Genomic DNA, 18434 nt, shown 5'->3' on the forward strand with positions numbered 1-18434 from the left:
CTTAATAATGTTATTAATTCTCTTGGTAAGCTTTTAGACTTTTTTATCTCTGATAGTTTTAAATTTCAATGTAATATGTCTAGGTGTGGTTTTCTTCCTTAACCGTATTTGGTATTCTACTGGGCCTTTTTAAAAAATCTGTGATCTTTCATCTCCTTTCAATTCTGGGAAAACAATATATTTCCTCAAGTATTCTTCCTCTATTTTTTTCATTTTAAATTTCCTACCTAAGTGCTGGTACTTCTTTTTCTTAAACATACATTCATTTAATACTCACAATTACTCTGATGATTATGGCTTATTTGTCCACTTAACAATAACATAGAAAAAAGTTCAGAGCTTTAGTAATATGATAAAATTGCATAACTAAAAAATGACAGGCTAGAATTTGAATTTTGCTGTCTTCCAAGCTCCAACTCCCTAAGGGTTACACGTTACACTGAGATTTTACCTGGAATGTCACCTCTGGGATCAATAATTAGATACCCTCAACTTCTTATCACAGCCTTGTCTCTAACTTGTTCATAAAATTTTTCTCAATGCTTAGGTTCTCCAACTACATGGGAATTTCCAGTATATTGACCCCACTTATTTTCATCTGCCCCCATTTCTCCTTTTTTTTAACATAACATAAATTTTACCATTTTAACACATACAATTCAATGCTATTAAATATATTCTCAATGTGTACAACCATCACCACTATTCATTTCCAGAACTTTTCATCCTACCAATCAGAAACTCTGTATTCATTACACAACCATTCTTCACACTCCTTTCCCTCAATTCTTAGTAACCTCTCTCCTACTTTCTGTGGCTTGTGAATTTGCGTCTTCTACATAAATTATGTAAGTAGAATCATACAATGTATGTCCTTTTGTCCCTGGCTTATTTCACTTAGCATGTTTTCAAAGTTCATCCATGCTGTAGCAGGCCCCAAAATGTCATTCCTTTTTGAAACTGAGTAATATTCCATTGTATGTATCTACCATGTTTATCCATCCATCTGCTAATAAATATTTGGGTTGTTTTAATTTTTTGGCTATTGTGAATACTGCTATGAACCATGGCATACAAGTATCTGAGTCTCTGCTTTCAATTCTTTTGGGTATATACTTAGGAGTAGAATATGATAATTCTATGTTTAACTTTTGAGAAACTGCCCAATTGTTTTCCACGGTAGCTGCACCATTCTGCATTCCCACCAGCAATGCATAAGGTTCCAATTTCTCCACATCTTCCACAATATCTGTTATTTTCTGGGGTTGTTTTGCTTTGTTTTGTTTGATCCAACCATCCTAATGCATGTGAAAGGGCATCTCATGTGATTTTGATTTCCACTTCCTTAATGTCTAGTAATGTTGAACATACTTTCATGTGCTTATTGAGCATTTGTATATTCTTTGTAGAAGTATCCAAGTCCTTTGCATTTTAAAGAAAAATTGTATTGAAGTATAGTTGACATACGATATCACATTAATTTCCAGGGTAAAACATAGTGATTCAACAATTATATAAAGTACATTTATATAAACCACAATAAGTGTGGTTATCTGTCGCCATATAAAATTATTTCAGTATTACTGACTACATTCCCTATGCTCTACTTTTTAATCACCCTAACTTATTTACTTTATAATTAGAAGTCTGTACCTCTTGATCCCTTCATCTGTTTTACCCACCCCCAACTTCACTACAAATTCATTTTTCAGCTGCATCTAAACTCTCACTTGCTGCTTATATTCTTCTTTCTCTTTCCCCTACCAAATTATTCCAGGTCATCACCTCTTTCAAACCTGGTCTTCACTTCACATCCTATTTTCTGAAGATTAAGACCATCAAGATATTACCTTTTCATCAGCCTTCCATCTTTCCCAGCATAAGATGGTAGTCCTTTCTAGAATGTTCATCCTATAATCTCTACCTGTATAGATAAAACCAATTGCCGAGAAACATTTTTCCTATTCATTTAACAAACTCAGAACTCCCCTATCCAGCCATTCTCCAGCTGCTATTATGTTCTTCCTTTTTTACTACCAAATCTCATGGCAATTATTCAATTTCCCTTCATGCACTTCCCTACCAATTAAATAATATTAAGCACCTACTAGGAACAAGGGAGTATAAAATGTAAGTTTAAAAAAAAATGTAAGTTTGTCCCAATAATTCCTTTAAATCCTCTAAATCTGGCTTCTGATCACATCATTCCACTGAAGCTCCTTTCTCCACTTCATTCTTTTTACTCCTCTCCCAATGACGGCTGACTATGCTCTTATGATCTTCCACACAATCAATATCACCACCCTCCACCACAAATGAACTGTATTTTACTCAGGTCTAATATTCATTTCCTCCCTCCACCATATCCATGTACTAAGCATTCCTTCTGCAGTCTCCATGCCACTATTACTCTATAACCCCATCATCTTGTGTTTTGCTACTATACAATCTCCAGATTTTTTTCCCTATGATCAATCAAGGAAACCAACTCTAAATCATGTCTCTTGAGTACTAACAAATCTTAAATGGACTAAATCTTAAATGGACTTAAATGGCAAAAATCCATGAATTTTTTTAAACAGCTTTGAGGGATCCCTGGGTGGCGCAGCGGTTTGGCGCCTGCCTTTGGCCCAGGGCCTGATCCTGGAGACCCGGGATCGAATCCCACGTCGGGCTCCCGGTGCATGGAGCCTGCTTCTCCCTCTGCCTGTGGCTCTGCCTCTCCCTCTCTCTCTCTCTCTCTCTCTCTGTGTGACTATCATAAATAAATAAAAATTTAAAAAAAAATAAATAAATAAACAGCTTTGAGATATAGTTCACATACTGTATCTTTCACCTATTAAAAGTACAAAATTCAAAGGTATATTCACAGATATGCACAACCATCATAATTTCAGAACATCTTCGTACCTCAAAAAGAAGCCTCGTGTCTTTTAGCTATTGCCTCTCAAAAAGAAGCCTTGTGTCTTTTAGCTATTGCCTCAAGCACCATTCCCACCACCCCTTCAGTCCCTACCTATCTGCCCTTAGCAACCATAAACCACTAATCTCTTTTGTCCTATAGACTTCTTTATTCTGGTCTTTCATATGAATGGAATCATCATATAATATGTGGCCTTTTGTGACTGGCTTCTTTCACCTAGCACAATGTTGTCAAAATACACCCATGTAGTATGTATCAGTACTCCATTTCCTTCATGGCCAAATATCCCATTATATGGATATAACACATGTTGTTTATACATTCACCTTTTGACAAATAGCTAGGGTTTTCTATCTTTAGGATAGTAAAAATAACACTGTTATGACTACCTGTGCACAAGTTTTTGTCTAAACATGTCTTCAATTCTCTTGGATATATACCTAAAAGTTGAATTGCTGGGTCAAATGATAATAACTATGTTCAATCACTTGAGGAACTACCAGGCTATATTCCAAAGCAGCTGCACAACTTTATATTCCTGCCAAAAAGTATAAGAGGGTTCAGATTTCTCCACATTCTCACCAATACTTAGTATTATCTGACATTTTTATTTTAACCTTCCTAGTTGATATGTAGTATCTCACTGCAGTTTTAATTTGCATTTCTCTGATGACTAATTATGGCAAGCATCTTCTCATGTACTTAACCATTTGTATATCTTATGTGGAGAAGTGTCTATTCAGATCCTTTGCCCATTTTTAAATTGGGTTCTTTTTATTATTGTGTTGCAACAATTCTTTATATATTCTAGTCATAAGTACTTATCAAATACATAATATGCAAATAGTCTTTCCCATTATGTGTGAGAACATTCTCACTTTCTTGATAATGGCCTTTGAGACACAAAAGTTTTTAATTTTGATAAAAGTCCAATTTATTTTTTCTTATTTTGTTATTCACGTTTTTGGTATCATATCTAAAAACTGTGCCAAATCCAAGGTCATAAAGATTTATCTCTATTTTCTGTTCAAAGAGTTTTATACTTCTAGCTCTCATGTTTAGGTCTTTGATCCATTTTGAGTTAATTTTTGTACATGGCATGAGCTAAAGTTCCTACTCATTCTTTTGAATATGGCTATCCACTTGTCCTAGCACTACTTGTGGAAAAGCCTATTTCCCCCCCACTGAATGGCTCCGCCACCCTTGTCACAAATCAATTTACCATAACCAAAGCTTCTTGAGGAAGAACAAAGCTGGAGATCTCACAATCCCAGATTTCAAACTATACTACAAAGCTATGTTAATAAAAACAGCATAGTACTGGCACAAAAACAGACACACAGATCAATGGCACAGGATAGAGGGCACAGAAACAAATTCACTCCTTACATGGCCAATTAATCTACAATAAAGGAAGCAAAAGTATACACCAGGGAAAAGACAGTCTCTTCAATAAATGACATTGGAAAACTGGACAGCTACATACAAAAAAATGAAACTGGGCCAGTATCTTGCACCATATACAAAAGTCAACTCAACGTGGATTAAAAACCTTACTCTAAGACCTAAAACTGTAAAACTCCCAAAGGAAAATACAAGCAGTAATCTCAAGGACCCTGGCCCTAGCAATACTTTTCCAGATAAGTCTCCCAAAGGAAAATACAAGCAGTAATCTCAAGGACCCTGGCCCTAGCAATACTTTTCCAGATAAGTCTCCTCAGGCAAGGGAAACAAAGCAAAAATAAACTATTAGAACTACATCAAACTAAAAAGCTTTTACACAATGAAGGAAATCATGAACAAAATGAAGAGCAATCAACTGAATGGGAAAAAGTATTTACAATGATATATCCAATAAGAGGTTAAAATCCAAAATAAAGAACTCATACAACTAAATACTCTAAAAACAAATAATTTAAATCATTTGATTAAAAAATGGGGAGAGGACCTGACTATACATTTTTAACAAAAAAGACATACAGATGGCCAACAACATGTAAAAAGATGCTCAACATTACTCATCACCGGGGAAACGTAAACCAAAAACCACAGTGAGGTATCACCTCACACCAATCAGAATGGCTAGGATCAAAAAGACAAGAAATAAGTTCTAGGGATCCCTGGGTGGCGCAGCGGTTTAGCGCCTGCCTTTAAAAAATTTTAAAAAATTAAATTAAAAAAAAAAAAAAAAAAAAAAAAAAAAAAAGAAATAAGTTCTACTGAGGATGTGGAGAAAAGGGAACCTTCATGGACTGTTGGCAGAAATTTAAATCGATGCAGTCACTATGGAAAACAATAGGAAGGTTCCCCAAAAAATTAAAAACAGAAGTATGATATGATCCAATAATTTCACTGCTATTTACACAAGGAAAACAAAACACTAATTCAAAAAGATACATGTGCCCGTTTATTGCAGCATTGTTTACAATAGCCAAAATATGAAAACATAAGGGCCCACCGACAGATGAATCAATATAGAAAATGGGGTATATATACAATGGAATATTACTCAGTCATAAAAAGAAGAATGAAATCTTGCCATCTGCAACAACATGGATAGATCTAAAAGGTGTTAAACTAAGTAAAAGCAGTCAGAGAAAGAAAAATACCATGTGATTTCACTTATATCAGAATCGAACAAATGAAAATATACAAAAAAAACAAACAGATTCATGAATACAGAGAATAAACTGATAATTGCCAGAGGGGAGGGAGGTGGGAAGATGGGCCAAATAGATGAAGGGGATTAAGAGGTACAAACTTCCAATTATAAAATAAATAAGTCACAGTGATGAAAAGTACAGCATAGGGATTATGATCAATAATATTATAATAACTTTGGTCAAATGGTTAACTATTTATCATGGTGAGCATTTCATAATGTATATGTAATTGTCCAATCATTGTGTTGTACACCTAAACTAATACTGTATGTCAAGTATACTTCAATTAAAATTTTAAAATTAAAAAAAAAATTTTAAACCAGATAAGAGGGATCCCTGGGTGGCGCAGTGGTTTGGCGCCTGCCTTTGGCCCAGGGCGCGATCCTGGAGACCCGGGGTCGAATCCCATGTCAGGCTCGCTGCATGAAGCCTGCTTTCCCTCTGCCTATGTCTCTGCCTCTCTCTCTCTCTCTGGGTGACTATCATAAATAAACAAAAATTTAAAAAATAAAAATAAAATAAAATCAGATAAGAACACTACATTTTTTTTTTTAAATTAAAATTAGTTAGCAAGGACAGCCTCGGTGGCTCAGCGGTTTAGCACCGCCTTTAGCCCAGGGTGTGATCCTGAAGACCCGGGATCGAGTCCCACGTCAGGCTCCCTGCATGGAGCCTGCTTCTCCCTCTGCCTGTGTCTCTGCCTCTCTCTCTCTGTGACTCTCATGAATGAATGAATGAATGAATAAATAAATAAATCTTAAAAAACAAAATTAGTAAGTACTGAATAGACATTTTCCCAAAGATGTGCAAATGGCAAGTATACATATAAAAAGATGCTCATCGGTAATCATTAGGAAACTACAAATCAAAACTACAAATGAGGTATCACTTCACACCCACTAGGACAACTACAATTTTAAAAAAGGAAAATAAATAAATAAATAAATAAATAAATAAATAAATAAATAAATAAATAAAAAAAACAGTTTGCCAGTTCCACAAAAAATTAAACATAGAATTATCATATGACCCAGCAATTCCACTCCTAGGTATCATACCCCAAAGAATTAAAAACCTGTATTCCAAAAAACACTTGTAAATGAATATTCATAGCAGCACTATCCACAGATGCTAACAGGTGGACATAACCCAAATGTCCATCAACTGGTGAGTGGATAAACAAATTATGAATTATCACACAATGGAACATTATTCAACATAAAAAGGAATGAAGTATTGATAAATGTCATAGTATGGATGAACCCCAAAAACATTAGGCTAAGTGAAAGAAAGGTCACAGATTGGATAATACTCCATTTATATAAAGCATTCAAAACAGGCAAATTCATAGAGAAAGAAAGCCAACTAGCAGTTACCAGTGTCTGATGGGAGTTAGAGTTTCCATTTAGGATGCCAAAAATATCTTAAAACTAAATAGAGGTGATGATTGCACAATACAGTGATTGTGTTGTGCAAAACACCAATGCACTTTTTAAAAAGTTTTATTTATTTAAGTAATCTCTACACCCAACAAGGGTCTCAAACTCATGACCCTGAGATCAACAGTCACACACTCCTCAAACCAGCCAGGTGCATTTTAAAATGGTTAATTAAAAAAAAAAATAAAAAGGTTAATTTTCTGGGGTGCCAGAGTGGCGCAGTTGGTTAACCGTCTGTCTTTGCCTCAGGTCATGATCCCAGGGTTCCGGGATCGGACTCCATATTGGGCTCCCTGCTCTATGAGGGGCCTGCTTCTCCCTCTCCATCTGCCTGCTACTCCTCCTGCTTGTGTGAGCACTCTCTGTCAAACAGAAAAATAAAATCTTTAAAAAAAATCAGAGGGCAGCCTAGGAGGCTCAGCGGTTTAGCACCACCTTCAGCTCAGGGCAGCATCCTGGAGACCTGGGATCGACCATACTGGGCTCCCTGCATGGAGCCTGCTTCTCCTTCTGTGTGTCTCTGCCTCTCTCTGTGTCTCTCACGAATAAATAAATAAAATATTTTTTAAAAATAAATTAATTAAATAAAATAAAAATAATTTAAAAAATTTTTAAATCAGAAAGGCCTTAAATAATGGAATAAAGTTGGGGGAATCCTTGGATGGCTCAGTGGTTTAGTGCTGCCTTTGGCCCAGGGTGTGATCCTGGAGTCCCGGGATCAAGTCCAACGTTAGGCTCCCTGCATGGGGCCTGCTTCTCCCTCTGCCTGTGTCTCTGACAATCTCTGTGTGTGTGTGTCTCTCTCCTGAATAAATAAATAAAATCTTTAAAAAAAAAAAAAAAAGAATGGAAAAAACTTAAAATTATTTAAAAAAAAAGACACTAGGAAATGTGAATCCTACTACTTTGCTCCTTTTCAGTATTGTTTTGGCTATTTTGAGTCCCTTGTAATTCCATATGAATTTTAAAATTAGCTTGTCAATTTCTAAAACTAAATCAACTGGTATTCTAGTGGGGATTATGCTGAATCTATAGGTTGATTTGGGGTATCCTGTCATCCTTTTTAAGATTTTATTTATTTATTCATTAGAGACATAGGCAGAGGGAGAAGCAGGCTCCTCTGCAGGGAGCCCAATGCGGGACTTGATCCCAGGACCCTGGAATCATGACCTGAGCTGAAGACAGACGCTCAACCACTGAGCCACCCAGGTGCCCCTAGGGCTGCCCTGCCAACTTAACAATGTTAAGTCTTCATAAACACAGGATAGCTATAAATGTTATTTATCTAAAAGTATAACTACACATGGACTATATAATTTAGAGCCTTCAGTGTCTACATCAGCAAAGCAGATTTTTAAAATTAACACCAATTGATTAATCAAACACTTTTTATTAACGTAAAACTTGGGAGATAGAAAAATAATAAAAGACACCAGATTTAGTATTTACTAAACAATACTAAGCTCAAAAACCAAAGAACTTTACTGTGACATTTCCAAAGAGAAAATTAAAAATGAGATAGTTAGAAATTTCTACCTGATGCTTTTATCATTCACTGAAAGGCATTAGGCATTCTCACTGTATTTAGTTTTTTTAAAAGGGGGTGGGGGGCCACAAGTAGAAGGTACTTACACCACTTCCCCAGTTTGAAAGAAAGTCAGAAAGAAGAAAATGACCGTTACTACTGGTATATTTTAATTTGAAGTCCAGAGATTTAAATTACTCTATTTAATCACTGATAATCACTTAAATATTGTCTGAGAAAATCATCTCAGTTCCACAATGGCTTGCTATGATCACTAATGACCTTAATCCTACTGGGAAATGAGTATGTGCTTCATCCAATTTCCAAAATCAATTCTAAATCCTCTTTTGGAATCATACCAGAGTGGTTGAGAAGCTACATCAAAAAAAGAGAACTTTCTTTTTAGAAATTAATATTCCTCTGATCTATTTTTTTCTTCTAGTAAACAGTTTAGCTGGCAGGCCAATGCCCATTTTATATCCATGTGAGCATCTAGAATTAGTTTACTAACTCTAGGATTTCACCTGCAGAGCTGAAAAGGCAATTGTTCTAGTTCCACAAAGAGTCAAATTTAAACCTCTTGGCTTTTTCACTGCAATTGTCTATATGAGAATCAACTCCACCCTACAGAGCCTACCAAGCACAGGAAACCATTCTATACTAGTCACTAGCCATTTGTTCCACTACTTTAAAACCTCGTGCTATTTCTCCTCCACACTACACTGCCTTTTTAAAAAGTTCCTTTACCAACTCTACTTTCCTAGTATCAGCCTCTCCATCAACAACCTCGAGACTTCATACTTTAAACATTAGGTAATAAGAAACTTCTTTCCAGTCTCTTACACAGCAATCTCAAGCTTTTTATCACTTATCTAATGATATTTTAATGGAATAGTACACAAAACTCTTAAGATATTTATCAGGAAAGAAATGAATATGAAAACTCCATAAAAAGTACCATATATTGGGGGACACCTGGGTGACTCAGCAGTTGAGCGTCTGCCTTCGGCCCAGGGTGTCATCCTGGAGTTTCGGGATTAAGTCCCACATCAGGCTCCCTACATGAAGCCTGCTTCTGCCTCTGCCTATGTTTCTGTTCCCTCTCTGTGTCTTTTGTGAATAAATAAAATCTTTAAAAGATGATAAATACATACCCATGATGATGACTTCAAAATACTTCACGAAATCCTACGTTTAATTTTATCACATTCCATTATTTTTAAAATGTGTAAGGTACACATCTAGTACCTTCTAAATTATTCAATTAATCAGAATATTCATTTAAATAAACGATCTAATTCCTTAATCTCTCACTCTGTGACTTAAAGGTTTCCAGAGTTTATTCAACTGTATACTATAGTAGCATTTAGGCTACCACCTTGCACAAAGACCTTTCTTACTGCAATTTGGGTATGTAGGTATATATTAAAAAGAATGTGTAGGGAGGGAAGACTGTGAACATCCAATGACACATCAAATCACACATTTTATAGATTAGTTACATAAATCTTTTTTTTTTTTTTTTTTTTAATTTATGATAGTCACACAGAGAGAGAGAGAGAGAGGCAGAGACATAGGCAGAGGGAGAAGCAGGCTCCATGCACCGGGAGCCCGACATGGGATTCGATCCCAGGTCTCCAGGATCGTGCCCTGGGTCAGAAGCAGGCGCCAAACTGCTGCGCCACCCAGGGATCCTCATAAATCTTTTTTTAAAAAAGATTTTATTTATTTGAGAGAGAGAGCGAGCTTGCGCGCACTTGACTGTATGCTCAGGGAGAGGAGTAGAGGGGAAGGGAAAGGAAGGGGGACAAAATCTCAAGCAGATCCCCTGCACTAAGCACAATGCAGAGCTAGATTCCACAACCCAGAGGATCATGACCTGAGAGGAAACCAAGGGTCAGAGGCTTAACCAACTGAACTACCCAGATGCCCCATTACATATATTTTTTGATGCAGAACAAAGCCATTTGGTATTAGTAAAGAACTAAGAAAGAAATGCAACTCCCACAAACCATATAGCTACCTTCCTTGCCCCTCAAAAAGTCGTAAGTTAACTCCTTTCAAATATATCAGATTGTTTCACATTGTTAGCTAGAATTATACATTCATAACTGCAAAAAGAGACCACCAAAAATTTTAATAAAATCACAACATCCTGTCTTGATATAAAGATTACCATGTATAAAAAACTACCCCTGGAAGCTACTTTAGGAGCAAAGGGATAAACAGAGCTGAGGAGTATGAAGTCCTTTTTACTTCATTTTAATAAATTTTCTGCAAGCACAGTAAACTGTTGAAGAAGTATTTGTTTTGAAGAAAGTGAGAAGTGTTTTGAAAATTACAAAAAAGCAGAATTAAAAGTCTTGTAGTATACATATATCATTATCATTCCCAAAGATTCTTATTGCTTTAATAACTGCTCAACAAGGATTGTGAGAAATCCAGTAGAGGGCAGCCCCGGTGGCGCAGCGGTTTAGCGCCGCCTGCAGCCCAGGGTGTGATCCTGGAGACCTGGGATCGAGTCCCACATCAGGCTTGTTGCGTGGAGCCTGCTTCTCCCTCTGCCTGTGTCTCTGCCTCTCTCTCTCTCTCTATCTGTGTCTCTATGCATAAATAATAAAAAAAAAAAGAAATCCAGTAGAGTACCCTACATATTGTGATCATAAGAACACACTGCCCTATCATCTAAATATTTTAGGTAACTTCCACTAATCCCAGAGAAATACAATCCTATTGGGTATCTAAGGTTACCTGATCCATGTACCTCAACTAAGGTGCCTGATCCATACTAACCCGTATTACCTAATTTTCCCAGAAGTTACCAGTAGAAAGTTCAAATGAAAGCGGTCTCACATAAAATCTGCAAAAGGTCAGCAGGACCTACATACCGGCAAGTCCACACTAACATCAGTACCATCCAAAAGAGAAACCCGACATGTGATGATAGACTTAGAGTCTCCAGCTGCAGGAATGTGTGTGGCAGCTCGTTGAGCTTCTCGGAGTCGTTCCTTCTCAGCATGTTTACGCATTGACCGACGCCCAAGTGTTCTACGGAAGAAGCTCAGCATTTTTCTCACTGTAAAACAGAGAAAAGAGTATCAGCAGACTCCCCACAATGTGCAGACAAAATAGGATTTAGTAAAATCCTATGGGCGTTATGGACATACTATTAAAAAATTTCCTGATCAAGGAAATTTGAAAAAATTAAAACTAGCTACTTTAATTCAAAGTTTTTGAAGACTTTTATATAAGATAGAGCTATGACTTACAGCATTTCTATACCTACTGGTCTATCTTATTAGGAAGCTGATAGGAGGGCAACCTGGGTGGCTCAGCGGTTTAGCGCCGCCTTCAGCCCGGGGCGTGGTCCTGGAGACCCAGGTCATTGGGCTCCCTGCATGGTCTCCCTCTGCCTGTGTCTCTGCCTCTCTCTGTCTTTCATGGATAAATAAATAAAATCTTTAAAAAAAAAAAAAGGCAGCAGCAGCAGCTGATAGGAGACAAAGAACATTTATGAAGCTTATTAGGTCTTCTAGGTCAATGAATTGTATGTACAATTGCTATATTATCTCTCCAAATGTTAGGAAACAATCCACACACTAATATTTCCTTTGATGATCATAACAATCTTAAGAAGTTCTATTTCTTTTCTGAGCAATCATAAAAAAATTCAAAACCAGGGGTGCCTGGCTGGTTCAGTGGGTAAAGCATGCGACTCTTGATCTCAGCATTGTAGTTCAAGCCTCACATTGGGTGTAGAGATTACTTAAAAATAAAATCTTAAAAAATAAATAAATAATCACCTATTTCAGCTAAAATACAATTCAACTATTACGTTTTTATCAAATATTCTATTACTTAATGATTTTAAATTGCTATTTAATAGAATCAATTCTTTATAACATTAAATTATTTTAAAGCCACTTCTTTTGTCTTTATTAAGAATGTTATGGTTAAGCAAAATAATTAAAACAGGTTTAGTAATTTTAAAAATATAGCAAACACAAAATGGTAACACCATAAAAAGTTTAATTTATGCAAATAAGTGAGAAAAATTAAAGACAGTTATTAATTCCAGAGAAAACAAATAGTTGAGCAGAAAAGGGAAAGTAATCACAGTATACTACATGACTTAGCTAATTAAATATTCATAATACTATAAAACTAAATACTTTAAGCATAATTATAAAGTAACTATAAAAGGAGGTATATAGGGCAGCCCCAGTGGCCCAGTGGTTTAGTGCAGCCTTCAGCCCCGGGTGTGATCCTGGAGACCCGGGATCGAGTCCCACGTCAGACTCCCTACATGGAGCCTGCTTCTCCCTCTGCCTGTGTCTCTGCCTCTCTCGCTCTCTCTCTGTCATGAATAAATAAATAAAAATCTTGTTGGAATTCAACTAATTCCCGAAACCAAAAATTAAGAAGTGACAATAAAAGCATGTTACTTAAAATGTGAAAGTGTCTTCAGAGAACAGAACTTAGTAATGTGCTATTTTTCAAAAAGTCTTCAGATTAGATGACTCGACTAGACAGATTTATAAACCTGATTAAAATAAAAGCTAATTTAAAAATAAATATAAATAAATAAAAATAAACACCAGCACATTAAAAAATAAGTGCTTATAAATTGAAGATTATCATATACATATCACACATGTGGATATTACAAGTATGGATATTCCTATAAAATTGAGTAAATTGGCAAAGTCATGAGACCTGTCATTTATGTTCATCTACCTAAATCCCAAGAAAATACAATTTTAGATAGCTTTTCAGTTTACAAAGCACTCATATATAACATCTGGCTGCAGTCTCTTTCTCTTCAAGTTTCCCTTTAAACATTACTTAATTTGTACTTTGCTACCTATTTTCATTTCAGCTGCCTAAGAGAGGTACTTGTTATCCCACATGTGGAAACATGTGTCAGAGACTCCCTATTTTTAACTCAACTCTACCTATATCTCCCCCAAGAAATGTTCTCTGATAACCCAAAGAGTTAGTCGCTCCCATCATCACACTTCCACTGAAACCTGAAAATCTTTTACTATTTAACTAATCAGAATTTATTTATTTAGGAACACCTGGGTGGCTCGGCAGGCAAGCGTCTGCCTTTGGCTCAGGGCGTGATCCCAGGTCCGGGGATGGAGTCCTGCATCGGGCTCCCTGCAAGGAGCCTCCTTCTCCCTCTGCCTATGTTTCTGCCCCTCTCTCTCATGAATAAATACATAAAATCTTTTTTAAAAATTTTTATTTATTTACATGTCTTTCTCATTTATCGTAAGCTCCTGAAGATACAATTCCTTTTTTGAATAGCCAGCCAGACACCCAGAACAGTTCATCCTCAAGTACAACAAATGATTAGGAAATAATCTTACTTGCTCCTCAGAAAACCTCCCCAAAATATTCTTATTTTAATGAGTAAACTTAAGGATTCAATAAATGAAACCATTGGCCAAGTCCATTATGTAGTAAATAACGAAGACAGGGGCTCAAACTCTGATTTTTCTGATTACAAATCTTGGTCCCTCTACGTCACAGAACCATTAATGTAAAACCTGTACTTGAGAGATAAGAAATTACCAAAGATCACAGCTAAAAAGAGTCTGAATGAAAATACTAGCACAAAACATACACGATGAATTTATTTTTTTAAAACTTACTTCAGCTTATTCAACAAACTGCAAGGGGAAAAAAGATGCAAAGAAAACTACAGATTAAAGGACTTTAAGGGGGATCTGGGTGGCCTAGAGGCTGAGCATCTACCTTTGGCTCAGGTCATGCTTGCAGGGTTCTGGGATCAAGTCCCGCATCACGCTCCCCATAAAGAGCCTGCTTCTCCCTCTGCCAAGGTCTCTGCCTCTCTCTGTGCCTCTCATGAATAAATAAAATCTTTTTCAAAATTTTAAAAAATAAAACAGACTTAAAATACATATCCATCAATCACAACGCACCTACCTTAGATCCTAATTCAAATAAACTTTTTTTTAAGGTGGTTGATGTTATCATTGGGGGAAACTAGGTGCAAGGTATATGGGAACTCTAGTATTGTAACTTCCCACAAAAGTCCAAAACTATTTCAAAATATAAAAATTTTAAAATCACACATTTGTAAGGACATCTGGGTGGTGCAGCTGGTTGAGCAGCCAACTTATTGGTTTCAGCCCAACTTATTGGTTTCAGCTCGGGTCATGATCTTGAGGTCCTGGGATCAAGCCCTGCTTCAGGCTCTGCACTCACTCAGAGTCTGCTTGGGATTCTCTCCTTCCCTCTCTCTCCCTCTGTCCTCTTATTCATGCTGTCTCTCTCTCTCTCTCTCTCTAAAATAAAGAAATATATATACTTTTAAAGTCACACATTTGTTGTTGCACATATAATGTATAAGTCTTTTTTTTTTCCCCGAACAAAAGCAATGATTTATTGGTAATGGCAATGAATGGAATATTGACAGTCTCTGATGAGAATCAAGCAATTATCCAGGAGCTGTAGATCTGATTGCATTATGGTCTTCCAGTGTCTTTTGTACCTTAGTGGCTTTCTCATTTTTTGCCAACTACTCGTTTGAAGTCATTCATATTGGTTGCCTGGACTGGAGTACCAATAAAAGTAAAATATGAAATTCTTGTTGTTTCTTCTTCACCTTGATTGGACTGAACAAATATAGTTACACTGTTAACATTCTGAAACTTAACATAACGAAGTGGGACAATGCCATCTTCTTTAATATCATCCTCTGTTAGTTCCAGAGCTTGAGTTGGTTCACTTCTTTCTGCTTCTTCAAAATCCATAGTTCGGGGTAGATTGATAAAAATTTTTACATATTTAGGACCCTGACCATTATTAGGCCCTTGAAATTTCATTGAATAAAGCTTAACAGGCTGATTAAATGCCACAGTAATAAGTAGCTGTTCATCACAATCAGATTCCAAGGTCATATCTTTTCGTAAACAGTTGTCAAATCCATGCTCATCACTTTCATTAAGGCATTTGATGCCAGTTGATATTTTAAATGCATTTGTGAGGTACCTAAGTGTCTCAGTCGGTTAAGCTTCCCACTCTTGATTTTGGCTCAGGTCATGATCTAGAGATTGTGAGATCCAGCCCCACATCTGCTCTGTGGGCATGGAACCTGCCTAGGAGTCTCTCTCTCCCTCTCTCACCCCACTCATGTTTTTGTTGTTTTTTTTTTAAAGATTTTATCTATTTATTCATGAGAGACACAGAGAGAGAGAGGCAGAGACACAGGCAGAGGGAGAAGAAGGCTCCATGCAGGGAGCCCAATGTGCGACTTGATCCGGGGTCTCCAGGATCAGGCCCTGGGCTGAAGGTGGCACTAAACCGCTGAGCCACCCAGGCTGCCCCCAACTCATGTTCTATCTCTGTCTCTCTCTCTTCCTCTCAAAACAAAACAAAACAAAACAAAAAGATAAAATGTAAACTAGATGCATTTATAAACATGAAAATAAAAGCTGAAATACAGGAATAATACCAACATATGAAAAATTCAGTTGCTATATTTACAAGTATGCATATCCCTATGTAATCAGGTAAACTAGCAAAGCCATGACAATTGTCATTTGAACTTCCTAAGGACATACAAGCACACATTTGAACACTGACTGGATTGTTTATGATAATCAAGGAATTACTGCCATTTTTCTTTTAGATATAATAGTAGTATTAAAGATATGTTTCCAAAAAATCCTTATTTTTTTAAAGATACGCACTAAAATATTTATAGATAAATGATGCAGTATCTAGTATTTGCACCAAAGTAATACAAAAGAGAGAGTTTAGTGGGAATAGAAACTAAACAAATTGCCCAGATAACTGGCCACTGTTGGACATGATGGGTACATGGGGATTCATTATACTCTTCTGACTACTTCTAAGTTGAATCTTTCCAAAATAAAAGTTTTTCTAAGAAAAAAAAAAAAAAAAAAAACACTCAAAATGCACTACAACCGTGTGAGTCCTAGGAAGCAAATGAACTATAAAACAAGTTTTCTGACTCTCACCTTATCTTACACCTTGAAAATAAAAATTCATCATGCAAGTAGAATTAACCTGCTAAGGAAAAATAAAGCTTCTTTTAAGATGCGGAACTATGTATTTTGAACCCAATGCCAGAAACAACTTTTTACAAAATATAAAAGCAACTTACATGAAAATAAATTTCAGATGGACTAAGAATTTAAAATTAAAGAAATGATAAAGTACTAGAAGGAAACAATATATTAGGGTGAAGAGCTTTTAAAATTTTTTAAAGGACTAATATGTAGTTTAATAAAGAACTATCACCATTAAGTAATGCAACAGAAAACAATGGGCAAGGTATGAAGAAACAAGTTCTAAAAGATGATATGCAATGAAATATGTATAAAAAAATGTTTGACATCGACAATAACAAAGGAAATCTAAATTTTAAAAAAGATACTGTCATTTAAGACTTAAGATAGCCAGGGTTGGGCAGTCCGGGTGGCTCAGCGGTTTAGCACTGCCTTCAGCCCAGGGCATGATCCTGGCATCCCGGGATCGAGTCCCATGTCAGGCTCTCCACATGGAGCCTGCTTCTCCCTCTGCCTGTGTCTCTGCCTCTCTCTCTCTGTGTCTCTCATGAATAAATAAATAAAATCTTTTTAATAAATAAATAAATAAATAAATAATAAAATGTTGTCAAACAGTTTCAAAGCCTTGGGTCTTCTCGCCCTTAGCTAAAATTCAAGAGACTCTGCCCCACAAAGCCAGAGACGGGCACGATGACTGTCACCCACCCGAGCACCCACCCTAACACGCCGGCGCCGCGGGGGAGGGGGAGGGGGCGGGGGAGGGGCGGGGAGGTCCTGGGGTCCCGCCACGGCTGGGAACACACCTGCCTCCCACAGCGTCCAAGCCGCTCAGGTCCCGGTCCCGCGCGAACCGAGCCCCGGGGCCCCTCCGCGTTTCTAAGACGCTGACACCAAGTCACGGTGGGCTTTTCCCCTTGAGCCACCACATGCCCGTCGCCAGCCGCTCTAAGGCGAGACCTGTTGAGAAGGGCGACCCTCGGCCGCCCCGGAGGCAGCCAGCGCCGCGACTGGGCAGGGGCCGGGGCCGGGGTCGGGTCGGGGCCGGGGCCGGGGTCGGGGTCGGGGTCGGGCCGGCACACATTAACCCGCCTCGGCCCCGGCCCCCGCCCCCGCCCCCGCTCCCGCCGCGCCGCCGGGACCGCCCGAAGCTCAGCCGCCCGGCCCCATTGGCCGCCGCCGCCCCTCCCCTCCCGGCAGGTTTAATATTTGGCCGGCGGGGGCCGCGGCGCCCGGAGCGAGGCCGCGAGAGCCGAGCCCCGGCGCGAACCAGGACGGGTCCCCGGGGCGCTGAGGCGAAACGGGGCGTGGGCCGACCCGGTGTGGGCAGTGCAGCCGGGGCCGCTGGGCCTCGCGCTCACCTGGGCTGGCGACCGAAGCGCGGAGAGCCGGCGGCGCGGGCGCTCGGGTCGCGGGCGAGCCCGGGGAGGGGGCGGCTCCTCGGCGGACGCCGAGAAATGGCGGCCTGAGGCGCACGCCCACCCGGCGCTAATCCTCCCAAGGACCCCGGCCGGCCGCCGGCCCGCCCCTTAAAGCTCCCTCCAGGCTCCGCCCCCGGGAGGCGGGGCGCTCCGCTCTTAACTGGGCAATGACACCGCCCCGGAAATCGCCCGGCCGAGCGAGACGCGCCTTAAACCGGCGATGCCAGGCCCCGCAGAAGCGGCGACCAGCGCTGCAGGCCCGCGTCCCGGGCTGGTTTAAAGGGGCGCCGCCGAAATCCAGCCCGCGCTCTCCGGCTCCTCCTCGGAAGGGGGTGCACGCCCGCCCGAAGCCCGAGACGCGCCCCGCCCGGAGGCGGCTCAGCGCCTTCCGAGCCCAGCG

General features: G+C 38.8%; 1 protein-coding gene and 1 pseudogene across 1 annotated transcript in view; both read right to left on the reverse strand.

Moving 5' to 3' along the window:
- Positions 1-18101, reverse strand: part of EPB41L5 (erythrocyte membrane protein band 4.1 like 5) — a 74790-nt gene extending 56689 nt beyond the window's left edge. The window contains 2 exon segments of the mRNA NM_001002952.1: positions 11439-11626; positions 17975-18101. Of these exon segments, the coding sequence (NP_001002952.1) occupies positions 11439-11618 (180 nt within the window). The 5' untranslated portion in view covers positions 11619-11626; positions 17975-18101.
- Positions 14947-15590, reverse strand: LOC102151709 (annotated as a pseudogene).
- Positions 18102-18434: the final 333 nt, after the last annotated feature.

Source organism: Canis lupus, chromosome 19 (genome assembly GCF_011100685.1).
Source record: "Canis lupus familiaris isolate Mischka breed German Shepherd chromosome 19, alternate assembly UU_Cfam_GSD_1.0, whole genome shotgun sequence".
NCBI lineage: Eukaryota > Metazoa > Chordata > Mammalia > Carnivora > Canidae > Canis > Canis lupus.